This window comes from Eumetopias jubatus, unplaced genomic scaffold, assembly GCF_037043125.1.
Source record: "Eumetopias jubatus isolate StellerSeaLion01/CBP00866 unplaced genomic scaffold, mEumJub1_p1.0 scaffold_7, whole genome shotgun sequence".
NCBI lineage: Eukaryota > Metazoa > Chordata > Mammalia > Carnivora > Otariidae > Eumetopias > Eumetopias jubatus.
In genome coordinates this window covers 48,057,018-48,078,327 of record NW_028274813.1, presented here as the reverse complement: position 1 = coordinate 48,078,327, position 21,310 = coordinate 48,057,018, and the positions used below count along the sequence as shown (strand labels likewise).

At 35.4% G+C, this 21,310-nt stretch overlaps 1 protein-coding gene across 1 annotated transcript in view; it reads left to right on the top strand.

Annotated features, from left to right (window-relative positions):
• The first annotated feature begins 4,664 nt into the window (after positions 1-4,664).
• The window catches only part of ATL1 (atlastin GTPase 1), a 37,532-nt gene continuing 20,886 nt past the window's right edge, over positions 4,665-21,310 (top strand). The window contains exons 1-7 of the mRNA XM_088025164.1: positions 4,665-4,856; positions 5,191-5,263; positions 8,533-8,780; positions 10,934-11,068; positions 11,462-11,566; positions 13,980-14,030; positions 16,273-16,329. Coding sequence (XP_087881290.1) covers positions 4,665-4,856; positions 5,191-5,263; positions 8,533-8,780; positions 10,934-11,068; positions 11,462-11,566; positions 13,980-14,030; positions 16,273-16,329 — 861 coding nt within the window. The remainder of the gene's footprint in view (positions 4,857-5,190; positions 5,264-8,532; positions 8,781-10,933; positions 11,069-11,461; positions 11,567-13,979; positions 14,031-16,272; positions 16,330-21,310) is intronic.

Genomic DNA, 21,310 nt, shown 5'->3' with positions numbered 1-21,310 from the left:
TTGGTGCACAGATGTATGGATCTCTTGGGTGTCCTAGTAAGCTGTGGAAAGGCCCTTTCTTTCTTTCCTTTTTTTTTTTTTGTTGTTGTTATAGATGTCCAATTAGTTGTGAATCAGAGAAAAAAGAAAGGACTCATGTCACCATGTTGTTGATATCATTCTCCTCATATTTTAAATATTTGTAGGATCTGTAGTGATACCCCTTTTTCATTTCTGAAATTGGTGATTTGTGATTTTTTTCTCTTATTTTCTTTCATTAGTCTTAGATTATTAAATCATTCTTGTTGATCTCTATTTCCAGTTCATTGGTTTCTGACATCTTTATTACTTCCTACTTTTTTTTTTCTTTGCATTTAATGTTATTCTTTTTCTCACTTAAGATGAATATTAGATTATGCCTTTTCAGACGTCTTTTCTACTAAATACATTTCAAGGTGTAAATTTCCTCTGAGCAAGTTTCTGTTATGTCATATTTTCACTTTTTCTGTGTAAATAAGATACTACACTCCAACCTATTGATTCTAACATTTATACAGAAAGAGTCAAAATAGCCACAACTGATAATAATTAGAAGATAGGATACAGGTTTCCCTTACTATATGTAATGACTTTTCATAAAGCTATTTTGATAAAGATAGTATATAGTGTTGCTGATGAATGGATCAGATTCATTAGATTATTTGGTTTACAGTATTTTCTAACTTCCATTCTTTTATCTTCCATTTCTTTTATCCATAGGTTATTTATAAATTTACTGCTTAATTTCAAAATATTAAGAATTTTCTAAATATATACTTGTTATTGATATCTAGTTTAATTTCTCCATTGTCAGAGAACATATTTTTTGCAGTATTTTAAAAATTTGAAATGTGCTGAGATCTGCTATATGAACCAGTACATGGTCTATTTGGTGAATATCCCATATGAACTTAAAAAGAATGTATGGTTTTGCAGTTATTAGATGTCAACTTGGTCAGGTTGGCTAATGATACTGTTTAAATGTTATACATCTTTACTTACTTTTTGTCTGAAATTTTAGACAATAGAGAAAAATTCTGAAAGATAAAATGTACCAAAAAATTTCTGAAGAAGAAATACAAAACTTTATTAGTACTAATGTAACTATTACACCATAAGTATTAATGAAATTGAGGTAACAGTTAAAAATCATCTCACAAAGAAAACAGCAGGCTCAGATGGTTTTGTAGGCAAGATCTATCAAAATTTCAAAGAACCGTTCACCCTAATTTTTTGTTACAAACTCTTTTTGAAGATAGAGAGGAAAGCACTGCTAATTCCTTTTATAAAGTAATGTAACTGAATATTAAACTAGCCAAAGACAAAATGAGAAGACTCAATTCATTGGTGAATATAGATGCACAATTCCTAAACAAGACTTTACCAAGTTGCATCAATAGTATATAAATAAGATATTGTACCCTGAAAATACTAGGTTTATGCAAAAATATAAAGATATATTACTCACTATATTAACAGAGTAGAGATGGAAAACCAGGTGATCATCTCAACAGATACAGAAAAGACATTTGATAAAATTCATTTTCCATTTATGATTTTTTAAAACTCATAGTAAACCAGTAGAGAAGTTCCTTAATAAGATAAAGTTATCTACCAAAGTAAACCAAACTATAACAAATATGAACTCAAATATTAGAAGCAGTCCCATTAAAATCAGGAAGTTATGCTCACTAAAATCAGAAGTTGTGTCCAGTATTACCTCTGCTATTCAACATTGTATTGAACGTCCAATGATACATGAAAGGGAAAAGAAATACATAAGGATTAAAAAGGTAGAAATAAAACTTCATTATTTGTAAAAATTATTTCTGTTTCTACATTAATGAAATCCAAAAGTATCTACTCAGAATTTATAGGGAATAGTAGTTTAACAAATGTTTCAATATGAGACTAATCTATTAAAGTCAGTTTCATTTCTTTACCCAAGTGACAGCTATAAAACATGATTAAAAACACAACAGTGAAACCAGTTATAATTAGCAATAAAATCTAATGTACCTAGCAATAAATGTAACAAACCTACTTTCCCCAGCACCCCAAATTATAAAAACTTTTTTGAAGGGGATTAAGAGAGAGATCTCATGTTTATGCGTTGGAAGACAATATAACAAAATTGATTCCTTCCAAATTGATCCATAAATTTAATGTAACTTCAAAAAATTCAACTAACATATTGATTCCAATATTTGTATGGAAGAGGTCAAAATTGCCAAGACTGATAATAATTAGAGGAATATGATCATGCTATATAAAATGACTTTTTATAAAGCTGTTTGAGGGGCACCTGGGTGGCACAATTGGTTAAGCGTCTGATTCTTGGTTTTGGCTCAGTTTGTGATCTCAGGGTCATGATCTCAGGGTTATGATATCAAGCTCCACATTGGGCTCAGCGCTCAGCATGGAGTCTGCTTGAGATTCTTTCTCCCTCTCCTGCTGCTCCGTGCTCTCTCTCTAAAATAAACAAAATCTTACAGAAAAAAATTGTTTTGATTAAGATAGTAATACTATCGGTGCTAATGTAGACAAATTATTGAATGGATCAGAATCGAGAGATCAGAAGCAAAGTCATTATATGTGTGTACATATATGTGTATAAATGTATATACTTATATATATGCATATATTATGTATGCATGTGCATAACTCTTATTTATGACAAAAATCACATGGCAGACTACTTGAGGAAAGGAGGCTTTGATAAGTTCTGAAAACTTAGTTACTCATATAGAAAAAATCAAATTGGATTACTATCTCACATCTTACACAAATAATGACTTCTTGTGGATTAAGAACTTAAATATCAAAAGCAAAACTTAAAAACTAGAGGAATGTATATGAGTGTATTTATATCTTGTATAAGGAATAATTTCTTAAACATATAAGTGCTAATCATAAAATAAATTATTAATAAAATCTGTTACATTAAAATTAAGAATGACTTTTCATCAATAATAGCTTAAGGAAATTGAGCAGGTAATCTCTAAACTAGGAGATTTTTGCCATACATATAACTAACAAAGGACTAGCATTCAAAATATGTAAAGAACCACTGTAAATCAGTGAAAAAAAAGACACACCTAACAGAAAATGAGCAAAAGGCATGTTCGCCTCATTAGCATTTAGAGAAATGTATATCAAAACCATGATGAGATACCACTCACTTATTTTATACCTGTGCAACTGACAAAAATTAAGAAGTCAGACAAAACCAAGGGTTGAAAGGATGTGGATCAATAGGATGTCTAAGAAATTGAGAGGAGTGGATAGGGAGTGATAAATTGGTACAACCACTTAACAAAATTGCATCATGCTGAAATGTTGAGTATTTAAAAACATTACAATCCAGAAATTCCATTTAGAGTGCCTGTTACATATATGTAGTTTGATACAAATGATCTTAGAGAATTATTTCAGTTTGTAGAAAGTTGTGATATAGTTTTCAGCTCTGAGATGTTTTTCTGTCCAAAATATTGTTTAACCCAGGTCCCTGATTCACATCAGTTGCATAATCAGATCCTAACTACATGACAGGCAAAGAGCTTTGTCAAAGAAAATGTATATTCGCCATCCTCAACAAAGGGCCTTTGTGCTGAGGCTGAAATTAGGTTGGCAGGTAGTACTGGAATCAAATATGAATGGATAATAATAAATGATAGTATTAATAGAAATCACTATTAATAATAATAGTATTTTAAGTAATACTATTAGTGGAGGTCATTATTAAGCATGTACTAATTGTCAGGCTCTTTGGTTTTCATTTACTGAACACTTTGTCACAAAGCCTCTCTGATATAGGTAGTTTTCTTAAGCTCATTTTTCAGATAGATGATAGTGAGCCATTGGGAGGTTAAATCATTTCCACAACTTCATATATGTGTAAGCTGTGAAGCTGGAACTTAAACAAAGACTCTCTGACTCCAGCATTGAGATAAGGCAATATGGAAGGTATCATCCTTTGGATATAAAATCAATTTTTCTTAACTTTGCTGAGAGAACAACTCTAATTCATGGCTATAGGCAATGGTCCTCTTGTCTCCAGATGCTTTGTACTATTGTTCAGAAAGTATTGGTATATGTCTGTCTCCACTAACGAAAAGCTGAAATTATATGTTAGAGTTGCAATATTACAATAGTACTGTCTTAAAGAAGAACAGCAATATATAGAGAGAGACATAATTATCAATGTGGTACAATTATATATATATGTATGTATATATATAAGTTAATCTGAAGACCATTTAAAATTATGCCAAGAAATATGATTGCCTTGTTTTTCTCTAGTTATAAAACTTCTTGTTAAATACAGGCATACCTCATTTTATTGCACTTTGTTTTATTGCACTTCACAGATACTGCATTTTTAACAAATTGAAGGTCTGTGGCAACCGTGTGTTGAGCAAGTCTGTAGACACTGTTTTTCCAACAGCATTTGCTCACTTTGTGCCTGTGTCACATTTTAGTAATTGTTGCAATATTTCAAACTTTTGAGTTTGATGACTGTGAGGGGTTCAAGACTTCAGTGGAGGAAGTAACTGCTGATGTGGTGGAAAGAGCGAGAGAACTAGAATTTAGAAGTAGAGCCTGAAGATGGGACTGAGTTGCTGCAACCTCAGGATAAAACTTGAATGAGTGAGGAGTTGCTTCTTACAGATGAGCAAAGAAAGTGCCTTCTCGAGGTGGAATCGACCCCTGATGAAGATGCTGTGAAGATTGTGGAAATGACAACAGAGGATTTAGAACATGACATAAACTTAGTTGGTAAAGCAGCAGGAGGGTTTGAGAGAATTGACTCCAATTTTGAAAGGAGTTCTATGTGGGTAAAATGCTGTCAAACAGCAAGCATGCTACAGAGAAACCATTCACAAAAGGAAGAGTCAATAAATGCAGAAAATTTCATTGTTGTCTTATTTTAGGGAGTTGCCACAGTCACCCCAGACTTCAGCACCCATCACCCTGATAGTCAGCAGCCATCAGCATTGAGGCAATACCCTCCAGCAAAAAGATTACAACTTGCTGAAAGCTCAGATGTTGATTAGCATTTTTTAGCAATAAAGTAGTTTTAAGTGAAGGTATATATTTTGGGTTTTTTTTGGACATAATGCTATTGTACACTTAATAGACTATGGTGTCATATAAATATAACTTTTATAGGCCCTGGGAAACCAAAAAACTCATGACTTGCTTTATGGTGGTGGTCTGGAACTGAATCCGCAATATCTCCAAGGTATGCCTACAAACATAATAGAGAATGTCTATTTAAATATATTTTCAAAGATTTAAATGAAAGGTTATTTAAGAGCCCATTTTGTTCAAAATTAATACTATTAAGAGTTGATTTGAGGCGAGGTCATATATCTGATCTGAAGAATTAATTGGTGTATGTTTTGACTTTCTGTCCTTTTGACGCAAAGCAAATGAGCCCATTTATGTGGTGTCCAAGAGTTATTTGATTTCCCTAAAGAGAGAGAATGTTATAGTAGAAAGACCTGGGATGAAAGTTTAGATATCTGGGATCTAACCTCAAGTTGACAGTTACCATGTGAACTCGGATCTATTGCTTACTAGTGGGCCTGCTCTTGGAAAAGTTACTTAACCCAATTCTTAATTTCCTCATGTGTCAAAAATACAGATAATAATGAATACCATGCTGGAATATTAAAAGGAATAAATAAATAGTAACACAAGAAAGCATCCATGGTAGATTGCCTGATACAGAAATTCCATATCCTTTTCTTGGGCAAGATGTCGGTTACATCTTTGGCTTTTGTTTCCTAAATCTATAAGAATACTAACAGCATTTATGATGTACCAGCCACTGTTCTAAGTGTGTTACTTGAATACATTAATTCACAACAACCTTATGAGGTAGACACAGAGAGGTTAAACAACTTGCTGAAGGTTACTCAGCTTAAAAATGGGAAAGCCTTTATTCACATCTCAGCAGTCTGGTGCCAGAGCCTGTGTTTTTAACCAGCAGTCTGGTTCCAGAGCCTGTGTTTTTAACCACTACACTGTACTTTCTTCTTTTTTTTTTTTTTTTAGGAAGGGGTTGTAGGCTGTACCAGTAGTTTATTGCCTGTTTTGCTGCATAATAACCACAAACCTCAAGGGCATAGAACAATAGGCGTTTATTGATCACACATGTTGAAATAGTTGTTAGGCAACTGTTGGTCTTGGCTGAGCACCCTCACATGGCTTGGGGTTGGTTTGCTGTGGGGCTTGGTTGGGACTGGGCTGTTTGCCTTTGCTCCAAGTGTCTCTCATCCTGCAGCAGACTAGTTTAGGAATATTCACATGGTGATGGCAGAAGTGAAAGAGCAAAATGGAAAAACACAAGGGCTTTTCTAAGAAGCCTTTGCTGTGTCATGTCTGCTAAAGCAAATCACATGGCTGACCCCAAAGTCAAAGTGGGAGGACATTACAAAGGCGGTAGATATAAGAATGTGCCACTTGACACACTGAAGTTATTTTGTAATATACCACAAATGCCACAGTCTAGGGTTCTAAACATTCTTAAATATTAAGGATTAATTCTAAAAGTTGACCTCTGTCAAAACTGTCATTTCTGACAATTAAATGGAAAACTTTTTTCCATCTTACATATGAAGAAACTAAGCATCAGTTTCAAAATGACTTAACAAGAGAACAAGATTTCTTTGTCTGTATTATTGTTTTTACCTTTTGACCCTCTTCGCCTATTTCTCCACCCTCAGCCCCCCAATTCTGGCACCAGCAGCTGTTCTCTGTACCTATAAACTTGTTTTGTTTTTGTTTTTTTAATTCCACATATAAGAGACCAGACGGTATTAGTCTTTGTCTAGCACAATGCACTTGAGGTCCACCTATGGTTGTCACGAATGGCAAGATTTCATTATTTTTTATGGCTGAGTAATAGTCCATTGTGTATGTATATGTGTGTGTGTGTGGTTGTGTATGCGCATGCATATATGCACGTACACAACCACACACACACTAATTTCTCTATCCCTTCATTCAGCAGTGGACACTTAGATTGTTCTTAGGTTGTTTCCATATCTTGGCTATTGTAAATAATGCTATAATGAACATAGGGGTGCATATATCTTTTTGAGTTAGTCTTTTCATTTTCTTCAGATGAATACCCAGAAGTGGAATTGCTGTATCACATAGTAATTTTATTTTTCATTTTTTCCATACTGTTTTCCACAGTGGTTTCACCAATTTACGTTTTCACCAACAGTGCACAAGGATTCCTTTTTCTCTATGTCCTAACTAGCACTTGTTTCTTCTCTTTTTGATAATAGCCATTCTAATAGATGTGAGGTGATATCTATTTGGTTTTGATTTGCATTTTTTGATGATTAATGATATTGAGCACCTTTTCATGTGTCTGTTGGCCATTTGCATGTTTTCTGTAGAAAAAGGTCTATTCAGATCCTCTGCCCACTTTTTAATTAGATTGTTTGGGGTTTTTTTTGCTATTCAGTTGTGTCAGTTCTTTATATTTTGGATATTAACCCTTTATCATATATATGATAATTCTTTACATACACACACACACACACACACACACACATATTTCTGGAAAATAGGCAGAAACTTCTCTAGGAATATTTAGCTCAGTCTATAATCCCAAGGTAGTGATGGTGATGGTGGTGATGATAGCTAATCTTTATGAGTTTACTATGTGCCAAGCACTGATCTCAGCACTTTACATATGGTACCTCCCTTAATCTTTACAACAACCCTATTAATAGGTACTATTAGTAGTTTATATTTTACAGATGAAGAGTTGAGAGATTTAGTAATTTCCCAGGGTCACATAGCTTTTGTATAAAGATCTTCCCACCAAATAACTTTTTTAAAAATTGAATTATGTTTAGACCTCTTTGCTGTGGATTTGAAGGATGTCTGTAATCTGGCCCTATCCAATTTAATTATCTGTAAATTCCATTGCTATGAGGTATAATTTTAGACATTTAAGAACCTAGGATTTTGTAGATGGCATGCATGTAATGAAGGGAGCTGAATTAGGTGCTGTAGAAATTTATTCCAATTTCAAAAATATGTGATTCTGAGTCCCTGTATGTATTTCCTCCCATGTATGTTCAGTTTTAAAAAAATGTTGCAAGTATCCTTTATGTGAATAACTAAACTTATTTCTAGGGGATGAAGAAAGTATGAACTAAAGTCATTTTATTCCTGTGCTCCAAAAGTAGAATCCTTAGCTTTGATTTTCTTTCTCACTCTGCAAACAGATCTCTGCCCTGACTTGGGGCTTTCTTGAGAATAAAATTCTGTTTGATTTGGTCACATGATCAGAAAGATGAGGTATAAGTCTTTCTGAGACATAAGTGTTTCTGAGACATTTAGTGACATTAATATATGTCATTAAAATGAGCATTTATAATTCCATTATGCCCCTGTTTCAGATATTTGAGAATTGAGAGGTACCTGTACATTTCTTGGTATTTTGAGATGATTAGCTAAATAAATTGCTATTTTATTCAACAGGTGGGTTTTCTGAAAAGACATATGAATGGAGCTCAGAAGAGGAGGAGCCAGTGAAAAAGGCAGGACCAGTCCAAGTCCTCATCGTCAAAGATGACCATTCCTTTGAGTTAGATGAAACTGCACTAAATCGGATCCTTCTCTCAGAGGCTGTCAGGGACAAGGAGGTTGTTGCTGTATCTGTTGCTGGAGCATTTAGAAAAGGAAAATCATTCCTGATGGACTTCATGTTGAGATACATGTACAACCAGGTATGTAAAAAGTGCTTTAAAATATTTTCTTGTTTCTGTGCTTTTGTCACTTTGTGTTTTTATTTAGTAGTGCTCAGTATTTCCAGTTCCATTATTACATACACTGTGGTATAGAGCCATTCCAACTTCAGTGCTTTGGGCACCAAACTCCATAAGGCCACTTTTGTCGGAGGCCACTTTGCCACATTTCCCTTAGAATATAACTTATTTTTTTATTCTTTAGAAAGAGACACAGCATAGTGATATGATTATAAACTTTATGTTAGAGTGTTTAAAATGTGTCAAATAACTTTTATTGTAACTTTTTTATTATAATAATTTTCTCCCCAACATTTATTATGGCAAAGTTCAAGCATGCAGCAAAGTTAAAAGAATTTTACAGTGAAGACCTAACTACCTAGATTTTACCATTAACATTAATATTCTTGCTTTATCACATGTGTCTCCAGCTATTCTTCCCTCTTTACACCCACCACTGCATCTAATTTTTTTATTCATTTCAAAGTAAATTGCTGACATTGGCATACTTCCTCATAAATATTTATACCTATATCATTATCATATATTTCAGTACTTAGTTGTTTTCTGTTTTAAAATTTACATTACAGTTACATGCACAAATCTTAAGTGTACATTTGCTTATTATTATTATTTTTTGAAAATGCATATGCCTACATGGGCCCAAGTTCTATCAAGTATATCTTGCTGTTACCCCAGAAAGTTCTCTCTTATCTTTTCCCACTTGATTCTCATCTTACCCCACCCACAGAAGCAACCAACAGTGTCATAACATTTGAGACAACAGTGTGGCACAGAAATGAGACTTTAAGGGACTTAGGATAAACCAAAAGCAGAAGGATAACCGTCGAGGAACAGAAGGTTGGGAATGGAGAACATACCAGTATTTTTTTTTTCCTACCCTTTTACCCATAGCAATTCTGTTGCAAGTATGGATGTGGAGGCCAAATGGACACACTACTGTGTTATGTTTATACCGTAATTATCCATTTGGGATTGATCTTTTATAGTTAGGGTATTTTTGAATAGTTTTGTACATTTAACTTTAATATCTTCTGTGTCTAGCTTCAGTTCAAACAAATAAAGGATAGAACTACCAAAATACTTTAGGCTTTAAAACCAAACAGAACTCTTGCCATTCTCTGTTCCTAGCATATCCCCATTAGTATGCTACTTAACATGGGTGGGGAAATTAAGTGAACAAAATTAGTTTCCGTTCTTTGGGATTATACAATTTTAGGCATATTCATAGTTTTAACTGTGAGATAAACATTAAAATTAAATGCTCAGTAACACTTGTCATGTTGCTTATGTTAAATAGCCCTTGCCAGATTAAAGTGTAACAGATTTCTTACGTTTCTGTTTTTCTGCAACACTACTAGGTGCCTCTCCTCTTGCTCTTCACTCCCTCCTCCCCCAAGACCAAAGTGTTTGTATGTATTACTATTGTGTATATCCTGACATAATATCCTCTCTGTTATCTATATTTCTTTGCTTCTAGAATGCCCTCCCCAAGTTTGCTTTCCTGGAAAATTCCCAAACATCCTTCAGATTTTAGCACAAACACCACCTCTCCTATTCAGTCTTACCTGACCAAGAGTTATTTCTTTTCCTATGCTTCTGTTTATGCCTGTTATGCATGGCAACATAATGGTTTGTTACCATGTCTTTTTTTTTTATTAGGTTGTGAGTTTTCTCTGGTCTGGAATGATATCTTTTGTTTCTTTTTTAAAGATTTTATTTATTTATTTGACAGAGACACAGCCAGAGAGGGGACACAAGCAGAGGGAGTGGGAGAGGGAGAAGCAGGCTTCCCGTCGAGCAGGGAGCCCGATGTGGGGCTCGATCCCAGGACCCCGGGATCATGACCTGAGCCGAAGGCAGACGCTTAACGACTGAGCCACCCAGGCGCCCCTGGAATGATATCTTTGCATTCGCAGGACCTAGAATAAAATGTAGCAGATAGTGCTGCTTTGTGATAATATTTTAGATAAAGTAATTGTATCAATACAGTAGATATGAATATGTTGTTTCCTTTTGACTATAGTTGGAGAGAGATACAAACCAGAATTGATGTGTGGAAAAAAACTATACCACATAGCCAGTTCCATATCACAGACTTTCTTAATTTATAGGAATCAGTTGACTGGGTTGGAGATTACAATGAACCATTGACTGGTTTTTCATGGAGAGGTGGGTCTGAACGAGAGACCACAGGAATCCAAATATGGAGTGATGTCTTCCTTATCAATAAACCTGATGGCAAGAAGGTATGATGCAAACTTCATAAAGAAAATTGAGTTTCACTTGCAAGAGTTACCACTTTTCAGGATCCTCAAAAATGATCTTTTAAAAACTAATTTAAAAGGGAAGTGGGTAGCATCCTATTGCGCATCGCTGTTTCCCTTTCTGTTGATCAAGGTGGCAAAATCATAGGGACAGTAGAACAGCAGATCAGCAAGCTAACATCTATACTTTGTTTCAATACTGTTTCTGTTATGTTGGGTTACCAATGAAAATTATCACTATAGTATTCAGCTAATATTTTTAGTTTCTGTGGCAATCATGACACACATAAAAATTCTTGTGGTGTTCAATTTGTAGTACCCCTAATACTGCATCTGTTCTATAAAGTATCAATGATGTACTCTACTTGTCTGTAGGTTGCAGTGCTATTGATGGATACTCAGGGAACCTTTGATAGTCAGTCCACTCTGAGAGATTCAGCCACAGTATTTGCGCTTAGCACAATGATCAGCTCAATACAGGTATGGAATAAAATAAATCCATTTTGATGGCTGTTTCTTTAACTAAAACTTATGAATATATGTGTCCCTACATACATGTGGTAGTAAGACAAACAGCAGAAACAGTAAATATGTTATTTGGCTCAATTAGCATACAAGTTCTTACAATTTCTATAAGAATAGAATTGTTTTGGTTACTGTTATCTAATTTCTGTTCAGTTTTCAAACTGTCTATAGTCAGAAAAATTTGTATTATCTTATTGATAATATTTTCCGTTTAAAGCCTACAATAAACTCAATAATATTAAGTCTTATGATGTATGCAGATAGATACATTGAAACTACCTATTATAAGTTACATTTACTGAAACAAGATTTATAAATGCGATTTTTTTTTACGTAGCCAGTAGAAACATTTCTAAGTATAAAAACATATGTTTTCCCAGCTTTTTTTTCTTTTTTAGAGAGACAGAAAGAAAGAGTGAGAGGGTGTGTGATGTGAGGTGGGAGGGGTATCTAGGAGGGGAGGGGCAAAGAAAGAGGGAGAGAGAGAATCCCAAGCAGGCTCCACGAGCAGGGAGCCTGATGCGAGGCTCATTCTCATGACTTTGAGATCATGACCTGAGCCAAAATCAAGAGTCGGATGCTCAACCAACTGAGCCACCCAGGCAGGCTTTTTTTTTTTTTTTAAGATGCTTTCCCAACTTTTTTTTTTTTTAATTTTATTTATTTATGTGACAGAGAGAGATAGTGAGAGCAGGAACACAAGCAGGGGGAGTGGCAGAGGGAGAAGCAGGCTTCCTGCTGAGCAAGGAGCCCGATGTGGGACTCGATCCCAGGACCCTGGGATCATTACCTGAGCCGAAGGCAGATGCTTAACGACTGAGCCACCCAGGCGCCCTGCTTTCCCAACTTTTTAAAATACTTAATAGACATTTAGAAAAGTAAATGTCTTAAAAATTTTTTTATCTTTGTGGTGCCTGGGTGGCTCAGTCGGTTGAGCCTCCTACTCCTGATTTTGGCTCAGGTCATGATCTCAGGGTCCTGAGATCAAGCCCCACGTTGGGCTCTATGCTTAGTGCAGGGTCTGCTTGGTATTCTCTCTCTCCCTCTTCCCTTCCCCCTGCTCCTGTGCTCTCTAAATAAATAAATAAATAAATAAATCAAATCTTTTAAAAAAATTTTTATCCTCCTGTCCTTTCTTCTTTCTTGTCTTTTTTAAGTATTGTTTTTGAAGTTATCATAGGCTTTACAAATTGTCCTGAAAGTCTTTGGAGAGTTGTACTATAGTCATAGAACATATAGCATGAAAGATTTTAGACAGTTTTTAGATATTTTCTATTCATTAGAAAGAGCAAGAAGAAATAGTGGCCAAGAAACAGATGGTTAAAGAGAGGCAAGATAGTTTAAAAGGTAGGGAAGGCAAAGTGGTTGGGATAAATAAGTCAAGGCTGGAATTATAGGTGAGCAGAGAATGAAGCAAGTGAACCAGCAACCAGGGCATCATGTGTGGTTAGGACAATGAGAGGGTGGACAGAAGGAAGACTGAATGTTTTTTACAAAAAGCTTTAAAATGAAAGTCATGATCATAACCTGTGTTTGACTAGCTCTTTAAAAATAGACTTTTTAGATGAATGAGCCTTTCAAATACTGACTTAAAATTAATTTCTTCAAAATCAGCAGTATAAGCAAGCCAATTAAAACAAGATCGACTTTGCCTTTTAATATTTATTATTTATATTTTATGTGAAGACATTGAATATTTTCACTGAAAAATCTAAGCCCCTAGTAATGACTTTTTATTATCTGGGAAATAATCTGTTATTTAAATAAGTACACGAAGTATGTTCTTTGTGTCAATACATAAACATATAAGCATCCTTGACTTTTTTTTGAAGTTACCCCTCAAAAAAAAAAAAAAAGAATGTCATCTTAGTGCTGTGATCTGTTCATGGAGCATTAATGCATATGTATAAAGATGTGAGCCTGGTATTTGGAACCTAACTTCAATGTGATAGAACTATCTATAGCCTTAACTAAATTAATCAATTGTAAAAAGGTCAACATAATTTTTTAAGACACAATTTTATGTATGGGTTATTCAGATCTAGATTGCTATTATTTTGGTATGCTTGTAAGAATGATTACTTTATTGACTAATTGTTTAGTTAGTTTCAAAAATAATTTTAATATTCTGTCTCCAGAGCAGGTGGCTGTGGTATTTCTGAACCAATTTTGTGATCATTGTATGTTGTCTGTTGTTTTTCAAGCTTTCTTTACTATTCTCTCAAGGTCTTATAAATACCATTGTTTAAGAATACACTTAAGAGAGTTTGATTTTGTGAACATTGATTTTACAAAAATAAAAAATGACAAGTAAGTGCTTCAGCGGATGCTAATTATTTTCTCATTTTAACTTCATTTCTTAATCAAGGTATATAACTTATCCCAGAATGTCCAGGAAGATGATCTTCAGCACCTCCAGGTAACAATATGTATACTCTTTTTTTACATATCTGGTCATCTTTTGAGGATGTATAGGTTTTGTTGTGCCTTCTTCTAGTTGGAAAACTTAATTCAGAAAGATTTAGAAACATAATCAAATAGAGGTTGTCCTATTTCCAGGTTTCTTGTTTCAGCCTGTACAGTTATGTTCTTTCTAATTCAGTTTTCAAATTTCTTTGTTACTCTAAAGCTGCTTGCTATTGGCCCTAAATATGTGAATATATATGGCAGATTAGGGCAAGTGAACCAGCAACCAGGGTAGAGAAAAGAATCTTTGGTTTAAAAATGACCCAAAATGTAAAGTTGATCTAGTTATAAAATAAATAGCTCAAGGAGGTGAAAAGTACAGCATAGGGAATATAGTCATTAATATTGTAATAATGTTGTATGGTGACAGATGGTGATTACACTTATCGTGGTGAGCACAGCATGATGTATTGAGTTATCGAGTCACTGTGTTGTACACCTGAAACTAATAAAACTCTGTATGTCAGCTATACTTTAATAATACGTTTTAAAAACCTGGGTAAAAATCTGGGTATCTCCTGGGCTCAGTGCTCCTTCCAGTCTCCAAGCAGCACTTAAATCTCAAATAAGTAAAAGATTAGATATTTCCTTAAGCTAGTTCACATCTCTGTAACACTCTCTGCTGTCTTTCAATGCATGTTATTTTGGTTACATAGCAAAACCTGGTGTTTCTCTGATAGTTTCCTTCTGCATATTTTACAGAAAATTTTGCTTTAAATATATAATCTATCTTGGCAATAAGAGCCATGTACAAATTTACCAGACAACAAAGGATAATAAAGCAGGGTAACCTGTGATGTTGGAAATAGCATTTGGAGTTCACATCCAGCATTATTCCCAAATATATTTCTAGTACATCACACGGCATTTATGACAAATAGGCAATACACTGAATAATTGTTTCTTATAATAAGTACGATTTACTTCTTCAGGCCTGTGTCATAACCTAGCCAATTATTTTCCAAGCTAATGGTATGGCACTGTTGAATACCAGCCTAGGGATTTCTTAAGAAGGCTGATTTTGGACTTTGATATTGAGTAAGTAATCTTTTTCTGAGACCATTTAAAGTTTTTCCTGTAAATGACAACACCTCAGCCTCCTCAGAAGAGATTGTGAATTCCAATTATGTTAGTAGATGATTCTAACATGAGTGTGTAATCCCTCGACCAGCTGCCTTTTAGACATGATATTCCAGACTTTCATTGACTCACTCTAATCAGATGCCTAGGAATTACCCTTGGCTTCCTAGATGCTTCTGCAAGAGAGGCAAGGTGGTGCTGTGGGAGCTATCCTAAAGGGGCAAGAGGTGGGAATCCTCTGTGTCACTTCTGCCCCAGCTCTGAGAAGCTGCTGTGGCTTATTAGTCTTATGGATGAAGTGGCATTTCCTGTGTACAGCTGGGGAAACCCACTGGCCTGGGCTGGATGAAACGCTCCTCAGAGGCCTAATCACAGTCACCCGCTCAGGTCTTTGTTCTCTAAAACCTTACATTTATGGCAACACAAAAACTGATATGGTTCCTCTCAATTGGGAGCAATTAGAAAGAAGAGAAGGTGGTATATCGGATTGTATTTTTAAGCCAGATGCCTTTATGCCTTTGTTAGTAATTCAGTCCACTGTGCCGTTAAATTTCCTCAGGCAACAACTTTTGTAAATATGTCCAGCATAGTTCATGGCTCTCTGGTCTGATCTGTGCGAATTCTGCTTTGAAAGTTTATTTACCATGTTATCCCCCATCTTCCCTACAAAAAACTGCCCTACATTCTTGATATAAAGGTATTAGCCTGAAGTAGAAACTTTATTTTTAACATGTACTTTATGTCCTTAACTTTTATTTAAAAATTACCGTAGTTCTGCTGGAGGGGAGGGGGTTGGGGGGGATAAGGGGAGAGTACATGATGTAATGAGCACTGGGTGTTATATAAGACTATGAATCACCTCTACCTCTGAAACGAATAACACATTACATGTTAATTAATTGAATTTAAATAAAAAAATAAATTTAAAAAATTACTGTAGTTCTGCTTTATCTAAGACTTAGTTCCTTAAAATGATTATTGTAACCTTAATACTATAGTATTATGTCTTGGCGAGGAAAAAAAAGAATGGAAGAAAGCACAGACGTAGAACTTTGCTGATACTGAAGTTTTTCTCTGTGGTGTGTGTGTGTGTGTGTGTGTGATTTTCCATCTAGCTTTTCACTGAGTATGGCAGACTGGCAATGGAGGAAATATTCCTGAAACCATTTCAGGTGAGTGGAGGGTAAAATGATGGTAAATTCTTACTAAATTTTTCTGAAGAGTATAATATAACCAGGTATATTAATTAATTGAGAGAGTCACATTTCTTCCTTTTTTATTTCACTCAAGAAGTTCTTTGATAACTTTGTTAATGCTATTTGATGCAAGTAGGAGATTAAAATAGGGAAATAAACATTTAGCAAACTGGGAAAATGAAAAGATGAATTAGATTATTTTGGTTCCTACAAGAATATCATCTTTTCTCCCTTGAATCCAACCCTAGAGATGTCACAAAAACTAAAAAAAAAAAAAAATTTTGATGAATTTGTCAAACATAAAAGTTAAAAACAAACAAGATTCCTGGGAAAATGGGAGTTACAAGACACAGCAAAAGCTAAATGAGTACCAGAGACAGGATATTGGGTTGGGGCAAGTTTTTTGGAGGTGTTTTCTTTCTTTCTCTTTCTCTTTCTCTCTTTCCCTCTTTCTTTCTTTCTTTCTCTCATTTTATTTATTTAAAGAAATAAATATAGTTTGGACCCATGTGGGGTCCAAACTCAAGACCCCAAAAGAATCCCATGCTCTTCCAACTGAGCCAGCCAGGCACCCCACTTTTTTCTTTCTTACACATTGACCTGTGTGAACCATCACTTGCTTCATTGCACTAGGTATCAGAATAGCAACCAGCTCAGCCTCTGCTTGGAACAGCAGGATAATGTCAGGGCAATATCTGAGCTTGTATTGAGTGGTATAAGTGATTATTTGGCCCATTAATGCTCCTCTGCCTCAGCCCTCTTTATATATCAAGAACCAGGAGATTATAATTAAGTCAAAGAGCCTTGAAAACCTGGAGGAGGTACAGATTTAAACACCAACGACTGCTTACCTGAAGCATGACAGCCTCAGCCTAGGCTTATCAGAGGGGCTGAAGCTAAGTCTTAGACTAAATAAAACCAAGAATGAATGAATGAATGAATAAAAGAAAGAAAGGGGGAGAGAGAGAGAGAAAGAGAAAGAAAAAAAGAAAGGGAGGGAGGAAAAGGAAAGAAAGAAAGGCCTCCAAAAAACTTGCCCCCACCCAATATCCTATCTCTGGTACTCATCTAGCTTTTGCTGTGTCTTATAACCATTCTGGTAAGTGATGTTAAGAATGGGGGAGGCTATGCATGTGTAGGGGCAGGTGGTATATGGCAGATCTCTGTACCTTCCTTTCAATTTTATTGTAAATCTAAAACTGCAGTAGGAAAATAAAGTCTTAAAAGCAAAACAAAACCATTTAAAAATGTTAAACTGAATAAAGAAAAAATAGGCAAAGGACATATAGACAATTCACAGAAAGGAAACCTGAATGGCTAACACATTTTTGAAAGGATGTCAAGTCTCACTGATAATCAGATAAAAATTAAAACAACAAGATACCATTTTATACTCATAGGCAAAAAGTTCAACAAGGGTATAATACAATACCAAATGATAGCTAGGATTTGGGTAAGGGGGAACACTCAGGCCTGTTGGTGAAAGTGCAGATTGGAGCAGCGATTCTGTGAAGCAGGGAAAATGTGTAAGGATATTCACTGTAGCATTGATAGAGTAGTAGTAGCAGGAAGTAGGAGGCAGCAGAGGTGTCCATCACTAGACGAATGGGTACATAAATATGGTGAGAAGCACATTCTGGAATATTTTGCAAAATCTAAAGGCAATGAACCCATAATCTACAGAGTAGGATGAATAGAGTGTACTGAATTGAGTAGGAAAAAAGTTTGAGATTTAGAACACAGTAATTTATGATTTCTTAAAATGCTCTATATACACAAAAATAATACATATTAGAGTGAGTATGATTGAGAGCAGACAGTTGAATGGGAGTGGGGATCTGGGAAAAATAGGATAAAGCAAGAAAAGGGCCTTTGCAGGGAGAGACGATGGTATGTCCTTTGAGTGAAGAAGGAGTGTGGATCTTTCCCTGAGGTCTAGGGAAGGGGGTGGGGAGAGGAGTCCAGGTAGAATAAAACCAGTCCCTGCTTACAATCTTCTCTTTGGTTTACAATACCTACTAGACCCTGTTACCTTTATTTTTTTTAAGTTTTTATTTATTTATTTGACAGAGAGAGAGAGTACAAGCAGGAGGAGCAGCAGAGGGAGAGGGAGAAGCAGGGTCTCCACTGAGCAGGGAGCCCAATATGGGGCTTGATTCCAGGACCCTGGGATCATGACCTGAGCTGAAGGCAGATGCTTAACGACTGAGCCACCCAGGCACCCCTAGACTGTCACCTTTAAAAAACAATAATTTGTCAGGTTGATAGTTGGAGTATTATATAGTAATTGGGCTATCAGCTTTGATTTTTCTCTTCTCTGAACTTGTTACTCTCCAGATCCATTGGCTGACTGGGAACTCCATTGTAAATTCTGGAAAGGATTTTTAAGTCTTACCAGCAAATGTTACTGCTTCTTACACTTTGCCAGAAGAAAAGAGACTAACCCATGCTTTGATTAGATAGATAGATAGGTAGATGAAAGAAAGAAAGAAAGGAAGGAAGGAAGGAAGGAAAGAAAGAAAGGGAGAAAGAAGAAAGAAAAGAAAGAAAGAAAAAGAAAGGGAGGGAGGGAGACACAGGGAGAGGTACTGCTTTTGGTAAAATAATAATAATGAATTGAGAACAAACAATAGACAAAAACTTTAAGAGATTATCATTTGTTGGCAAACTGGTAGCATTTAGAAATGTCAGAAAAAGTTTTTGTTTTTATTTTATTTTATTTATTTATTTGTCAGAGAGAGAGAGCCCAAGCAGGAGGAACAGTAGGCAGAGGGAGAAGCAGGCTCCCCACATAGCAAGGAGCCCAATGCGGGGCTCAATCCCAGGACCCCAGGATCATGACCTGAGCCGAAGGCAGCCGCCTAACCAACTGAGCCACCCAGGTGTCCTGAAAAAAGTTTTGACTGAATGAGTCAACAGTGACTCCTAAACAAGTTGGCACCTGTAAATCAAATTATCTGAAATTGGAATGAGAATGTCATTAAGTAACAAAAGGGGCTTCCAAAGATATATACTAATATTTAAAATGCAACCAAATTCAAAACAAAAAATACTACACATCATGAAATGAAAAGGTAATATGCTAATGTAGTCAGATCTCAGAATGTTTAAGATATCAGCAAATAATTCACATTTTTTATTTTACCTTTTTTTTAAGGTTTTATTTATTTATTTTTGTGAGAGATATCAAGCGAGTGTGCAGGAGCAGGGGGTGGGGGTGGGGTAGGGTGCAGAGGGAGAAGCAGACTCTCCACTGAGCAGGGAGCCCGATGTAGGGCTCGATCCCAGGACGCTTAACCGACTGAGCCACCCAGGTGCCCTAATTCACATTTTTTAAAAACATCGTTAAGAGCTATGTTAATGAGCTTACCGCCTACAGAATAACTCACATTTAAATTGAAAAAGTCTCAAGAGAAAAAGTTCAAATATAAAATAACTTTTAAATCAAAGTTCAGTTAGTTCACAAGCTGTTTTGAGAGGTCATCACTTCTAACCTCTTCCTCTGTCTCAGAAGACAACAGCTTTATTTACTTGGATAAAAGTGTGGAGAAGAAATTTTAAACATTGCCTGAGAGACTAAGATGAGAGGTAATGAAATTTAAAAAATAATTATTTGTACTCGAAACTAAATTTAACAAATTTAAAATAGAAGAATTCTTACCTCTGAAACAGTGAAATTGTAAATAATGAACAAGATCTATCACAGGCAGGAAAAGGGAGGGCAGTTAGTCAAGTGAATAGCTAAATTAACAGATTAATTTGATTCTTATATCAAAGCCAATTTATATCAAGCAAACAAATTATCTGTTGTATTACTAAAAACTTTTTAAGAAGAGAACTAAAAGGGAAGTGAATTCAGTTTAAAAGCAGTACTGAAGTGTAAAGTTTAGCCAGTGGTGTGCTGATAAATGTTTACAGCTGGCTGGCGAGGAGGGAGGAGGTGGTCCTGATTGAAAGCATTAAGTGATTTCTGAGGTACAAATACATTTACCATGGCTGATTTCAAGCTGCAACCGTGATGTCAACTGACTTGTGAAATTCCTCAAACTTTAACAACTGCTCCTTGTGAGCCTGTATTTAGCACACTCGGGAAGTGGAACCCAGAACAAGACGTAACATTTGAGGACTGAATTAGCCACTGGGCACACCCTGGCAGAGGGCATCTATGGGAGGGGAGCTTCTGGTAACAGAGAAATGGGATGCTGTGTCTATGTACATTTGTATGTACAAGTGCTTAGTAACAAGTTTTACCTGTAATAGGAAGACAAGAAGGATTAAACCCTAAAAAAACCTTCCTGCGCACAAACTTTAATTCTCTTTTCTTAGAAGATTTATTTCATTCCTCAACACATATTTTAGGTATACTTACATTTCTTCTCTGCTCTTTCACCTCCTTAGTGTTAAGTACTTCACCTTCTGGATTAATTAATCCATCCCAGTTTTCTCCCATAGCATTTTTATGAACTATTTTCATATGCTTAAAGGCCCTCCAACACCCTAGGCCTTAGAAATAGATTTGACTCACTACACCCACACCCACACACACAAATGATAAGTATGTGAGGTGATGGATATGTTAGCTAACCTTACTGTGGTAACCATTTCACAATGTATATGTGTGTCACATCATCATGGTGTAGAACTTAAACATACACAATGTGGTATGTCAATTATATTTCAGTGAAGCTGGGGGGAAAAAGATCTGAATCCTCTTTGTGAGATAAGATGAAACTCAACTTTTCATGTTTCTTTTCGTGGAGATGTAATTATTAGTGAGCATGCCAGTGTTATGGTTAAACTGAAGATTGGTGGAAAATAACAATAGAAGAGGCATATAATATATTGTTGTATTAGGATAAACCTGTTTCTCACAATTTCTCATTCAGATTGGGCCTATATATGGAAAATTGGGAATTATTTTACTCTGGTTTAAGTAAACTCTGGTTTACTTAATTAT